The sequence below is a fragment of the Scyliorhinus torazame genome, chromosome 8 (assembly GCF_047496885.1).
Source record: "Scyliorhinus torazame isolate Kashiwa2021f chromosome 8, sScyTor2.1, whole genome shotgun sequence".
NCBI lineage: Eukaryota > Metazoa > Chordata > Chondrichthyes > Carcharhiniformes > Scyliorhinidae > Scyliorhinus > Scyliorhinus torazame.
In genome coordinates this window covers 56,100,525-56,115,059 of record NC_092714.1, presented here as the reverse complement: position 1 = coordinate 56,115,059, position 14,535 = coordinate 56,100,525, and the positions used below count along the sequence as shown (strand labels likewise).

Here is a 14,535-nt window from a genome sequence, read left to right as displayed (position 1 = left end):
CTGAATTCCACATATTACCATCTTTTCTGGCAATATTCTTCCCAAACTACAGAACTCCGAGAAATCCCTGGCCCTGGCACCCGGGAGGCAACATACCTTCCGGGAGTGTCGCTCGCAACCACAGACTCTCCTATCTATTCCCCTAACCATTGAGTCTCCTATCACTATTGCTTTTCTATTCTCCCCCCTTCCCTTCTGAGCCACAGAGCCAGACTCTGCCAGAGACCTGGCCACTAGGGCCTTCCCCCGGTAGGTCATCCCCCCCCCCAACAGCATCCAAAATGGTATACTTGTTTTGAAGGGGAACGGCCACGAGGGATCCCCTGCACTGTCTGCCCGTTCGTTTTCCTTCCCCTGACTATAACCCAGCTACTCTTGTCCTGTACCTTGGGCGTGGTTACCTCCCTGTAACTCTTCTCTATTACCCCCTCTGCCTCCCGAATGATCCAAAGTTCATCCAGCTCCAGTTCCCTAACACGGTCTCTGAGGAACTGGAGTTGGATGCACTTCCCGCAGGTATAGTCAGCGGGGACACCGGTGGTATCTCTCGCCATCCACATCCTACAGGAGGAGCATGCAACTGTCCCAGCCTCCATCCCCTCTTAGCTTTATAGAATATAGCTGCCCTGTGGACCAACTGGAATGTATGTTTGGTCAATTTTCAAAGCCCTTATCCACCTATCAAAATTACTCTGTTTGATCCTTTCAAATTCCATGTATGTTTGACCAAATTCTTTGCTTAAATTTCTAAACCTTTGTCTGTAGGCTTCTGGCACTAGTTCATATGCACCTAAGATGGATTTTTTCACCTCCTCATATGTCCCAGATACCTCCTCCGGTAGTGATGCAAAGACTTCACTAGCCCTATCTACCAGCTTTGTTTGAATCAGTAATACCCACATGTCCTGTGGCTATTTCATTTGTTTAGCTACTTTCTCAAATGGAATGAAAAAGGCTTCTACCTCCTTCTCATCAAACCTTGGCAATGCTTGGACATATTTAAATAGATCCCTACCAAGCCTTCGACTATTACGCTCTTTCTCACTATCCTCATCACTATCCTCCAACTGTACGTTTCGCTTTACGTCTGCCAATTTTAACTGACTGTTATGTTTCATAGCCATTTTCTGAAGTTCAAACTCTCTCTTTTTCCCTTTCCCCTCTAACTCTTTTTGTTCTGCTAGGGCTATTCTTTGCTTGTTTCTTTCTTCTCCTTTTCGTTTTCCCCGATCTGTATCTCCCTTTTTCTTTTTCTCTCATTGCATATTCAAGCTGCTTTAATTCTTTTTCACGTTCAAGTTGCTTAATCTGCAACTGGATCGTTGCCATTTCTAATGAGTCAGACTGTATCTCAGGCAACTTTAAATGCTTAGCCACCGCCATAATTACCTCATCTTTTTGCATTTTGTCACGTAATGTTAACTGCAATGTTCTTGCCAGGTACTGCGTGTGACCGTCTCCATCCCCCAAAACATTGTCCACAACACACTCCCCACTTAAACTAGAATACCACACCTGAAAAGCAACCACAATATTCTCACCCCTCCCTGTCTTTAAGTTCACTAAGCCAATCCAATAGATAGACTTTTTTCCCGGATGAGCCCCCAATTTGTTATGGGCCATGGTTTAGAGAACCCCAAAGTGTATCATGGAGTTCACCTGACCCACATCCTTTAATCGATTGTGGTATGGGAGCACACGGCCCACTCTACAGGTGTGATACAGCAGAAGTGGAAAAGTAATTTTTAAAGCAAAACAATGTTTACTCTATGAACTCAAGTTAACCTTTTTTAAAACATACAGTGAACATCTTAGCAACCATCAATTCAAATACAACCCCCAGAGAATACAACACTAGGTAATCCTTAATAACTTCCCAAACAACATCCAGAAGACAGAAGAAACACCTTTTAACAGAAGCACGTTAGGTTTACATTCACTACTGAGAACATTTATAATTCTGAATTCGCCAAATGATCAGGAGATAGTCTCTTCATGGCAGAGAGATCAACAGTAAGACAGGAGGAGGAGGGAGGAGTATGGTGTCATATGAGAGTACCTTTAAGAAATGGGTGTTTATAAATAGGTGTGCATATAAATATCTGTAGTGAGAGTACCTTTAAGAAATGGGTGTTTACTACTGCAGTGATGTCAGAGAGTGGGTGGAGCTGGGCTGCCTGTCAGCTATTTACTTTCGTTTTAGGCTGTTTGCTGCAGGGTGTGTTTTAGTTTCGTTTTCAGTGTTGGAGCTGAAGCCAGAAAAAGCAGGTGTACTGTTGATCTCTCTGCCATGAGGAGACTATCTCTTGATCATTTGGCGAATTCAGAATTATAAATGTTCTCAGTACTGAATGTAAACCTAATGTGCTTCTGTTAAAAGGTGTTTCTTCTGTCTTCTGGATGTTTTTTGGGAAGTTATTAAGGATTACTTACTATTGTATTCTCTGGGGGTTGTATTTGAACTGATGGTTTCTAAAATGTTCACTGTATGTTTTAAAAAAGGTTAACTTGAGTTCATAGAATAAACATTGTTTTGCTTTAAAAATTACTTTTCCATTTCCGCTGTACCACACCTGTAGAGTGGGCCGTGTGCTCCCCATACCACAATCTATTGGGGAAACTCAATGAGCCCCCTGATGCCCTATCCCGCAGTACATGTGCCAGCGCACAAGTAGACCGACTCTGGGCTCTCCACTATGACCTCTGCCACTCGGGGGTCACCCGGTTCTCCCATTTTGTCAAGGCCCGCAACCTGCCCTACTCCATTGAGGAGGTCAGGACCGTAACCAGAGACTGCCAAGTCTGCGCAGAGTGCAAGCCGCACTTCTACTGGCCAGACAGAGTGCACCTGGTGAAGACCTCCCGCCCCTTTGAGCGCCTCAGCATGGACTTCAGAGGGCCCCTCCCCTCCACCGACCGCAATGTGTACTTCCTCAATGTAATTGACGAGTACTCCCAGTTCCCCTTCGCCATCCCATGCCCTGACTTGACTTCTGTCACGGTCATTAAAGCCCTTCACAGCATCTTCACTCTATTCGGTTTCCCCACCTACATCCACAGTGATCGGGGATCCTCTTTTATGAGCGATGAGCTGCGTCAGTTCCTGCTCAGCAAGGGCATCGCCTCGAGCAGGGCGACCAGCTACAACCCCCGGGGAAACGGGCAGGTGGAGAGGGAGAACGGGACGGTCTGGAAGGCCGTCCTGCTGGCCCTTCAGTCTAGAAATCTCCCGGTCTCCCGCTTGCAGGAGGTCCTCCCCGACGCGCTCCACTCCATCTGGTCGCCCCTCTGCACCGCCACTAATGAGACCCCTCACGAACAGGTGTTTGCCTTCCCCAGGAAGTCCACCTCCGGGGTCTCGCTCAGGCGCCAGGACACAGTCTCCCTCCGGGACCTGGCACTCGCTGGGTCCCCACCCCGATCCCCGACCTGACACCGCTCCCCCCCCCCCCGGTAGCCTCATTCACCCCTGAGCCACCCACCCTCCCTCCAGCGAATATCACTGCAGCCCCACCCCAGCAGGCTCCGTCCTCCCAGTGGATCCACTCAAGGGGTGACGAAGACGGGTACAACACGCTCCCGGAGTCGAAGGTGACCACATCGGCGCCCACATCACCACCAGGACAGAGGCGATCGCGGTGGAGGGTCAAAGCCCCCGACAGACTTAATCTGTAAGGTTTTTGTCAACCCCGCCGGACTCTTTTTAAACGGGGTGAATGCGGTAAATACCACTAGCGATATATTGTATGTATTATGGCACTGCCTGTCTATTACAGGCACTATGGTAAATCCCTGCCTGCTGGCTCCTCCCAGCAGGCAGCGTATAAAAGTGTGTGCTCTCCTGCGCTTCTCCCATTCTGGTTCCAGCTGCAGGAGGCACAACATCTTGTGTAATAAAGCTTCGATTGTTTCACCATTCTCGTCTCGTGGTAATTGACGGTACATCAACGAGATTCCCACCCCCGAACCACCGCTTTCAACGCTTCCCAAATCATGGCCGCCGACACCTCCCCATTCTGATTCAACTCCACAAAACCCCTGATCACCGACTGCATTTTATTTCAACAAATTTGAAAGCTAAAACTGACTAAAAATGATACTAGTTTACCATTTTAAGAATTACTGTTTCAGAGATCAGTGAAGAATTGAAAGGAGGGTTTATGCTGTGTTTTCTGGATGATGGCATCGGCATGGATCCTAGTAAGTACATTCGGAATTTCTGTTACCTGTAGTTATGAAAAGTTGACTTTGAGGTTTTCTGGATTGTTTGCTGTTGTTTTGCCGGTGAAACCTGGAAAACTGTATGAACTGGGTTTACTTTAATCTGCTGCTGATGTGGTTAAAAAATCAGGAGCATGGACCCGGAACTTCAATGTTTTTTTTTAAACCATGCGCAGCGCAAAGATTCATTAGATTTCAGACCAACAGGCCTTGAGAAAGCCCTTTTCGCACTGGCAGTTGATACTCCCCTCAATTTAAGCATTAGCTGTTTTAGAGTTATCTCCACTGACCTGCTGCCGCCTTGTGTCCCACTCGTGACTAGAAGGATAACTAATACTGATCTGGGTTACGGTTCCTGGAAATATATTAAATAAATTCCTTTTGAGAAAGGAATAGAGAAATGAAAAGGAAATAGGGAAATGAAAGTCAAGACGCTGCGTTCATGGAATAACCAAAAAGTAAGAAAAGAGATTACATTAGTAACTGCAAAGTTGTGATTTTAAAAAATATAACTAAAGATGCATTCAACAAAACAGTTTGAGATGAAAATTCTAATACTTATCATGTTAAGATCAAAGTTATCCAAGTACATGACTTTAAAGAAGCACGAGTATTTTTTGTCATGTATGCGAGCCCTGGATTAGTGAACCAAAAGGTCCAGACTGACTCCTCTGGGTTAACATGCCAAATGTGCAAGTAGTGAGAATTGTTGAGTCAGGTCAGTCAGTCAGCTTGCTTGTTTCTTGTACAGAAAATTCCTGAAAAGTGCAACTTCAAATGAAACAAAATTAAACACATTGGATTTCCTCATTGCAAACAATATAAAAGCTGTAGGAATTCATCAGGAAAAATACATTGGCTGGGATTCTCTGTCGGCCGACGCCGGAATCAGGACTCCGAAATCGTGGCGGGCTCCGGTTTCACACCAAATCGAAATTCTCCGGTGCCTCAATGCGTTCCACTCCGCACGTACAGTAAACGTCGTTCGCATATGGTGAGTGGGCCCGACCCGGTATTCTCCGGGACCTCAGCGATTCTGCTCCTCCACTGGGGGGAATTCCTGACGGCGAGGTTCACTCTTAAAAAATCAAAAAACCGGCGGCGTGGCTGATGAGATAGAGAGAGGAGGTAGGAGACGCAGAGGCGCAACGCTGGGCTTCCGGTCCTGGGGCTGGCTGGGGTGGAGGGGGGGTGGGGGGGGCGTGGGCATGGAGGGGGGGGCAGTGTCCAGGCATGGACCGCCATTGTCATTGCTGCACACCCAACTGACCCCTCATCTTGGCCCCTGGTTCTTCAGAGTGCCCCTGGCCATATGGATGCCCCCACCCCGTCACCCCTGCATCCCACTCTCCGCCATACAGTTGCCCCCCCCCCCAACTAGCCTGTGAGTGGGGCATCATGCGGACAGCCCAAGGGCAACACCCACAGTTGCCCCTACATGGGGGCGCCAGATGGGGAATGCGGAGCATACTGCTGGCATAGGCAAAGTTAGCCAACGGCACCCCAGGCAACAGGGACGGGCACCAGGATCAGAGGCCTCCATGGTGTCGGGCATGCTAACATGTCATCCTTTCACCCCCTGTAGACAATGGTTTTGGAATTCAACCAACGATGGTGGCCTTCCTCCCAGTCGCTGAAGCCATGGGGAATGCACTGCGGCTGTAGGAGCTGGCGCTGCTCAAGGAAGAGGTGGAAGCTGCAGCAGCGGAGCGTGCCCCAGAGGAACAGGAGGAAGCTGGTGAAGATGGAGAGTTAGCCGCCCAACAGGTCGAGGAGGAGGAGGTGCCAAGGAGGCGCCGCATGAGGCCTCTAGTGTTCCGTGTAGCCATCTCAGATGGCCACCTGCAAAGGACCATGGGAATTATGGCCAACCCAGGACTCAGACAGACTCCGAGCTTGAGTGTGTATTTGCAACCCAGATAGCTAGACGTGATTGAAACCCCCGCTCGTTTGCATTCTAATGGCCCATTTCCCCAGAACAGAAGAACTGTACTCGGGTAACTGATACAAATACAGACTAAGTGGCACCACTCCCTTTACTCAGGGAGTTCAGACAGCCAAGGTCAATGACCGCTAAGGACACGCCCAGCCATCAAGGCACCCGCCCCTTTATTGGCCAAAATCGAAGGCAGTGATCGAAGCCTGTCGAATTATTGGGTCCAAATTAAGGACCGCCCCAAAGAGCGCCAAATCCCAGAGGGATAAGAAGAGACACAGCCATATGCTCGGTCACTCTTGGATCCGGCCTATACCACCCCAAATGCAGCATAACGACCAGACAGACAAGTTCAAGATCAACGATCGTTACCAGACGGATGAGCCCAGCAGAAACGGAGCCATTTCTTCCACCCAGCCACGCAAGATCCGGACAAAGGCCTTGTCCATCTGCATAGAGCCGGTTGCCCTGAAGTTAAGTATAGGTTATTATAGTTGTTAGGTGTAGTTTAACTTGTAGTGTTTTGTTTTGCATGTCAAAGTAATCTTTGTGTGTAAATAAACCACCTTTGATATTTAACTGGCTGTGTGGTCCTTTGATCGATATCTGGTAAAGCCTTGTGGTGTTATCATTTGATACCTGGCGACTCTAAAGAGCATCATTATTAATTGGCAACATTATTGGTGGCTCTGGTGGCGATTGGCAACAACCAGCACCACCTGTCATTCGAGGACCTGTCGGACAGGATATGACATCAAAGATTGCGGCTGAGCAGGTTCGACACCATCCAGGACAAAAGCAGCCCGCTTGATTGCTACCCCTTTCACAAAAAACATTCAAACTCTCCACGACCAGGGCAGCACGGTGGCGCAGTGGGTTAGCCCTGCAGCCTCACGGCGCTGAGGTCCCAGGTTCAATCCCGGCTCTGGGTCACTGTCCGTGTGGAGTTTGCACATTCTCTCAGGTATCAGCTGCTCCTGTCTTTCTATATGGTAGTGGTTGTGGGTTTGGAAGCTGTTGTCTTAAGGAACCTTGGTGAGTTACTGCAGTGCATCCTGTAAGTAGTACGCACGCCTGCCACTGTTTGTCGGTCGTGGAGAGTTTTTAAAAATAGATTTAGTGAACCAATTAATTTTTTCCAGTTAAGGGGCAATTTAACATGGCCAATCCACCTAGCCTGCACATCTTTGGGTGGTGGGGGCAAAACCCACGCAAACACGGGGAGAATGTGCAAACTCCACACGGACAGTGACCCAGAGCCGGGATCGAAACTGGGACCTCGCCACCGCGAGGCAGCAGGGCTAACCCACTGCGCCACCGTGCTGCCCTGGTCGTGGAGAGTTTGAATGTTTTTTGTGAAAGGGGGAGCAATCAAGCGGGCTGCTTTTGTCCTGGATGGTGTCGAACTTGTTGAGTGTTGTTGGAGCTGCACTCATCCAGGCAAATGGAGAGTATTACATTGCACTCCTGACTTGTGCCTTGTAGATGGTGGACAGGCTTTGGGGGTGGTCAGGAGGTGAGTTACTCCCCGTAGGATTGCTAGCCTTTGACCTGCCATGGCAGCCACAGTAGTAATGTGGCTAGTCCAGTTTCTGATCAGTGGTAACCCCAGGATGTTGATAGTGGGGGATTCATTGATGGTAACGTGACTGAATGTCAAGAGGTGATGACCACATCCTCTCTTGTAGGAGATGGTCATTGCCTGGCACTTGTGTGGCACAAATGTAACTTGCCACTTGTCAGCTCAAGCCTGGATATTGTCCAGGTCTTGCTGCATTTGGACATGGAGTGCTTCATTACCTGAGGAGTTGTGAATGGTGCTGCACATTGTGCAGTCATCCGCAAACATTCCCCTTCTGACCTTATGATGGAAGGGAGGGTATTGATGAGCGGCTGAAGATGGTTGGGCCTAGGACATCACCCTGAGAAACTCCTGCAGTGTTGTCCTGGAGTTGAGATGGTTGACCTCCAACCACCACCATCTTCCTTTGTGCCAGGTATGACTCCAACCAGCGGAGAGTTTTCCCCCTGATTCCCATTGACTCCAGTTTAGCTCGGGCTCCTTGATGCCATACTCGGTCAGCTGCTTCCTTGATGTCAAGGGCAGTCACTCTCACCTCACCTCTGGCATTCAGCTCTTTTCTCCATGTTTGAACCAAGGGTGTAATGAGGTCAGGAGTTGAGTGACGCTGGCGGAACCCAAACTGAGCGTCCGTGAGCAGGTTTTTGCTGAGTAAGTGCCACTTGATAGCACTGTTGATGACTCCTTCCATCACTTTGCTGATGATGGAGAGTGGACTGATAGGTCAGCAATTGGCTTGGTTGGATTTGGCCTGTTTCTTGTGTACAGGACACCTGGGCAATTTTCCACATTGCCGGATAAATGTCAGTGTTGTAGCTGTACGAGAACGGCTTGGTTCGGGATGCGGCAGTTCTGAAGCACAAATCTTCAGTGCTATTGCTGGGATATTGTCAGGGCCCATAGCCATTGCAGTATCCAGTGTCTTGATATCACATGGAGTGAATCTTATGGGCTGAAGACTGACATCTGTGATGTTGGGGACCTCCGGAGGAGACCGAGAAGGATCATCCACTCGGCACTTCTGGCTGAAGACTGTTGCGAATGCCTCAGCCTTGTCTTTCGCACATATGTGCTGGACTTGTCCATCATTGAGGATGGGGATATTTGTGGAGCCTCCTCCTCCAGTGAGTTGTTTAATTGTCCACCACCATTCACAGCTGCATGTGGCAGAACTACAGAGCTTAGATCTGATGCGTTTGTTGTGTAATTGCTTCGCTCTGTCTATTACCTGCTGCTGAAGCTGTTTGGCACTCAAGTAGTTCTGTGTTTTATCTTCAGCAGGTCAACATTTCCTTTTTCAGTGTGCCTGATGTTGCTCCTGGTATGCTCTCCTGCACTCTTGATTGAACCAGTGTTGATCCCTGGCTTGATAGTAAAGGTAGAGTGGGGGATATGCCAGGCCATGAGATTGCAGATTGAGATTGAATCCAATTCTGCTGCTGCCGATGGCCCACAGTGCCTCATGGATGCCCAGGCTTGAGTTGCTAGATCTGTTCAAAGTCTATCCCATTTAGCACGGTAGTGCCACACAACACGATTGAGGGCCTCCTCAATGGGACTTTGCCTCCACAAGGATTGTGTGGTGGTCACTTCTACCGATACTGTCATGGACAGTTGCTTCTGCAGCAGGCAGGTAGTAGGCTGGATTCTTCCACCCCCCCCCCCCCCGCCACAGGATCGCCACAAGTGGGGCACAGACCATGGAAAGGTCCTTTGACCTCGGGCGAGAATTTCCGGTCACTGGGCGGGCGCAGACGGAGAATCTCGCCCTGAGGGTTAAAATTTTTCCTTTTATTTATAAACTTTAATTGTTAATGGTAAAGCTATTTCTTTGATGCTAATGTGGTAGGATGGCACGGTAGCACAGTGGTTAGCACTGTTGCTTCACAAGGTAGGGTCCTGGGTTTGATTCCTGGCTTGGGTCACAGTCTGTGCGGAGTCTGCAATTTCTCCCCTGTCTGCGTGGGTTTCCTCCGGGTGCTCCGGAGTTTCCTAACTGGCTGCTATCCTAACAATTATGTAAAATTTGTTAATTACAGTAAGTACATAGTTTGTTTCTCATCAAACGTCTTGTTAATTACAGTAAGATCAAACTTAAATATAATGTTTCAAATAGCGGGTGGTGTCTGGAACGAGCTGCCAGTGGCAGTAGTAGAGGCGGGTACAATTTTGTCTTTTAAAAAGCATTTAGACAGTTATATGGGTAAAATGGGTATAGAGGGATATGGGCCAAATGCGGACAATTTTGACTAGTTTAGTGGTAAAAACTGGACGGCAAGGAGAAGTTGGGCCAAAGGGCCTGTTTCCATGCTGTAAACCTCTATGGTTCTATGATCAGTACATATCATCAGTTCATGAGTACTCAGCCATCATCTCTGATAGATTCCAACCCACAACTAAGGTTAAACTGACAAGTCTGTAGTTACCTAGCTTCTTCCTCCCTTTTTAAATAATGAAAGTTAAAGGGAAAATGTTAAGTTAGAAACAGTAAATTATTCTTTGGGTTAATGCTGTTGACAGGTGGAATATATTATCATCAACAAGACTATTGTCACCTCTACCTGCATGTGACTTTGGAAGTGCTTGATAACATTGGGCGTAAAAAGGAGAAAATGGTTTACTTGTCGGTATATTATTCACATTGAAAAGCAAGATGCTATAATTGTTATTGGCCTTGCGATGCATCATCACAAATACTCTTCAAACAATTTGCCTCCCCTGGTTCCCAGTCCTGAGCAACATTGCTCCTCTCCCCATATTAGGAGCATAATTGAAACAGGCAAGCTACTGGAGAAGGTCTTCCTTATTCAATGATCTCTTCCACCCACCACCAGTATGCCTATCCTCACACCACCCCTTAATGTTGAAACCACCATGCTGAGGATGACAGCTGGGAACCTATGATGGAGATTTGACAGGAGAAAACATCCACCATAAATCTCACACTAATCTTAGACCTTGCAGCTCATCCGCCCAGCCTTGATCTCCCATGGTGACAGTGGGCCCATTTAAACTGTTCCAGAATGACCAAGGCCTCTTGTGCAGTCACCTAACATCAGTGGGGTCACCAAGACCACCCAGGCTGCCGTAGTGGTGCAGTCCAAACAATGGCTCACGTTGTCAAGCAGGGGCCGCTGATTAACCTTGAAGACGGGCTTTACAAGCTCCCTCTGACGAGGATGCTGCTTGGTTCTGTGACTATACACACACTAAACAAATAAATGACCTTGAAACGAATTGTCTACCAATTTGTCATCTGTTTATTCTATGTGATATTACACATGTGAAAAACTGCATTATAACACATGTTCTGCATTCCACAGATGAAGCAGCCGACATTATTCATTTAGGAAAGTCCATGAAGAGAATTTCAGATTCCCAGCTCATTGGACAATATGGAAATGGATTGAAGTCGTGAGTTTCAGAGAGAAGTTTAATCTTGCAGAAAAAAAATGTTCCGCTCTTTGAATTGGTGGTGAAGAAAATTAAGTTGGTTTCCAATTTTTTTCCTCTTTAGAGTATTGCTTCTGAGTTGCTGGGACGTGGAACTCATAGTCATTACAGCAAAAAAGGAAGCCACTAGGTTAATCTAGTCTGGCTAAATCGCTGGCTTTTAAAGCAGACCAAGGCAGGCCAGCAGCACGGTTCAATTCCCGTACCAGACTCCCCGAACAGACGCCGGAATGTGGCGACTAGGGGCTTTTCACAGTCACTTCATTGAAGCTTACTTGTGACAATAAGCGATTTGCATTTTCATTTTTCATTTCATATCAGCACCCTAGAGCAATACAGTTAGTCTCTTTGCGACGACACAAGCACAGTTGGTAGTGGGATTGCTTGCATCAATCCACTTCCAGAGGTACAAAAGGTTACTGACTGCATCCATGTGACCATCAAGACACCTGCAAAACAGTCAGGAGCATTCATTTTTTTTGTATTAAATGTTTTTATTAAGGGCTTTTCATATTATACAGAACATAGGAAGCATGAACATACATTGAAACCAAAAGAAAAAATATATATACTCAGTCGTCTTCCATTATTTACAATGGTTACAACTTCTTGTTTTACGTTCTCCAGTAAATGTTTAGTTCTAAAGAGAAAATGCTGGAAAATCTCAGCAGGTCTGCCAGCATCGGTAGGGAGAGAAAAACGGTAACGTTTTGAGTCCCGATGACCCTTTGTCAAAGCTATAAGACAGAGAAAGTGGGAATTATTTATTTCTAGCTGGTTCCCCTGCTTCGTTCTTCCACTTTTCATCCTGACCCCCACCCCCTCCCCCCATTCTAGTCATCTGGCATGCCTTCATCCCTCATCAGCTCTTATATCCTGTTCTGTTTGGTTGGCGTGATGCCGTGTATTTCGTTATTCGATGGGCATGGTTGGGCTCCATGCTTCTATGTTCCCCCTCCCTTCCCCTTTCATTGTTATATTGTGACTACCCTCGCTTTTTTGACTTATTGGCTGTTGGCTACACACAGGCCTTGGGAACCATTCACCCAGTTGTTCCATGTTTTTGCGGAAGCCCTCTTCTGACTCCGGCTGGCGGATTTGGAGAAATTCCAATAGGTCAGACAACCAATCTGCAGCTTTGGGCGGTGCTGCTGATGGTCAGTCGAACAGGATTTTCCGGCGGGCGATTAGGGAGGCAAAGGCAATGGCATCGGCCCTCCTCCTCATGAAGGGATCTGGTTGTTCTGATACCCCGAAGACTGCCACCCTTGGGCAAGGCTCCACCCTCATCCCCACCACTTTGGACATTGCCTCGAAGAAGGCTGTCCAAAACCCAACAAGTCTGTGGCAAGACCAGAACATGTGGGCGTGGTTGGCCAGACCTCCTTCCATTTTCCTCCACCTCCGGGAAGAACCTGCTCATTCGGGTTCCAGTTAAGTGGGCTTTGTGTACCACATTCAGCTGCATTAGGCTTAGCCTTGCGCAAGTGGCGGTGGAGTTGAACTTGTGCAGTGATTCGCTCTAGAGTCCCCACCCTATTCCATACCCCAAGTCTTCCTCCCATAGATGTCGCCGCAGTTCCCCTTCCCTAGGATCCCTACCAGGGAGAGTGGGAGTGTGTTCCGTCTCTGAAGGTTCTTTTTTATTTCCTTCACCAGACTGGTCATGTTCCATTTGTGGATCCCTGTCCAGTCATTGAAGATTTGGATCCCCAGGTAGCGGAATTTGTGTTAGGCCTGTTAAAAGGCACTCTCTCCAGCTCTGCCCCTCCCCTTGCGGGTTCACCTAAAGACCTCACTTTTGCCCAGGTTGAGTTTGTAGCCTGAGAAGGCTCCAAACACTTTCAAGAGCACCACGATTCCTTCCAAGCTGGTTTGTGGGTCAAGGATGTCGAGGAGCAGGTCATCCGTATAGAGTGAAACTGTGCGCTCTGTCTCCTCTCCGGATCCCCTTCCAGTTCTTTGCCGCCCTAAGCGCGATCGGCAGTGGTTCGATCGCTCGGGCGAACAGCAGCGTGGACAACGAGCACCCCTGCCTTGTACCTCTGTGCAGCTGGCAGAACTTCTAGCTGGTGGTATTTATCCGTATGCTCGCTGCGGGAGCATTGTACAGAAGTTTCACCCAGGCAAATCGCTCCAGTACCTCTGAGGTACTTCCATTCGACTCTGTCAAAGGCCTTTTCTGCGCCATGGGAGATGATCACCTCAAGTGTTCTCTCCCCAGATGGGGTCATGATCATGTTTAGCAGGTGCCTGATGTTCGATGTTAGCTGTCTACCCGTAACAAAGGCCGTTTGGTCCTCTGCTGCCACCTCTGGTATGCAGTCCTCCAGCCTTTTGGGTAGGATCTTGGCCAGTAATTTCACGTCTTAACGTTTAGCAGCGAAATGCGTCTGTAGACCCGCATTCTGTTGGGTCTTTGTCTTTCTTGTGTGTCAGCAGGATTTAGGCTTGTGCTAGTGTAGGCGGCAGGGTGCCCCTCGCCAGCGAATCTGTGAACATCTCTCGCTGGTGCGGGGCCAGTGCTTTGTAGAAGTCGGGTTCTGGTGTCTTACCCGCCTGCTTGGAATTGATGCTCTCCATGATTTCTCCCAATTCTAGCTGTGCTTCCAGCCCCCGTTTCCTATCCCCCCCATGACAGGCATGCCCTGTCCATCAAGGAACTGCTTCATCCTTCAGTCCCCTGCTGGGGGCTTGGAGGTGTTCAGCCCCCGGTAGAAGGTCTCGAATGCTTCGTTGACCCTTTTCTGTCTCCGCTACTAGGTTGCCTTCGCTGTCCCTAATCTGAGCTATTTCCCTCGTGGTTGCCTGCTTTCTCAGTAGTTTGTCTCCGTGCTCGTACAGGGTCTCCCGTGCCTGGTGGAGTTGGTGCACTGCTTTCCTCGTGGAGATCAGGTCAAAGTCCATTTGTAACTTTTCCTCTCCACCAGGAGCTCTATGGTCGGGGCCTCGGAGTATCGCCGGTCTACTTCCAGTATGGAGTTGACTAGCTGTTGCCTAGCCACCCTCTCTTCCCTAACTCTTCATGCTTTGTAGGAACAATTTCACCCCTGATCACAACCTTCAGCGCCTCCCAGAACATGGAGGGTAGACCTCACCATTCTGGTTATAAGTAATATACTCTTTTTTGATCTGTGATATTTTATCACAGAAAGCCTTATTGGCCAGGAGTGCCATGTCCAACCTCCACGGGGGGGGTTGGGCAGGGCCCGTCTGCAACCTCACATCCACATAATATGGAGCGTAGTCGGAGATTACAATTGCAAAGCACCGAATTCCCTACTACAAAGAAGTCGATCTGTGAATATACATTGTGTACCTGGAAGAAGAAGAACTCCTTTTC

General features: G+C 48.3%; 1 protein-coding gene across 1 annotated transcript in view; it reads left to right on the top strand.

The window, feature by feature from the left end:
* The window catches only part of LOC140428860 (ATPase MORC2-like), a 49,134-nt gene extending 37,977 nt beyond the window's left edge, over positions 1-11,157 (top strand). Inside the window, exons 5-6 of the mRNA XM_072515514.1 lie at positions 4,132-4,200; positions 11,063-11,157. Of these exons, the coding sequence (XP_072371615.1) occupies positions 4,132-4,200; positions 11,063-11,157 (164 nt within the window). The remainder of the gene's footprint in view (positions 1-4,131; positions 4,201-11,062) is intronic.
* The last annotated feature ends 3,378 nt before the right edge of the window (positions 11,158-14,535 follow it).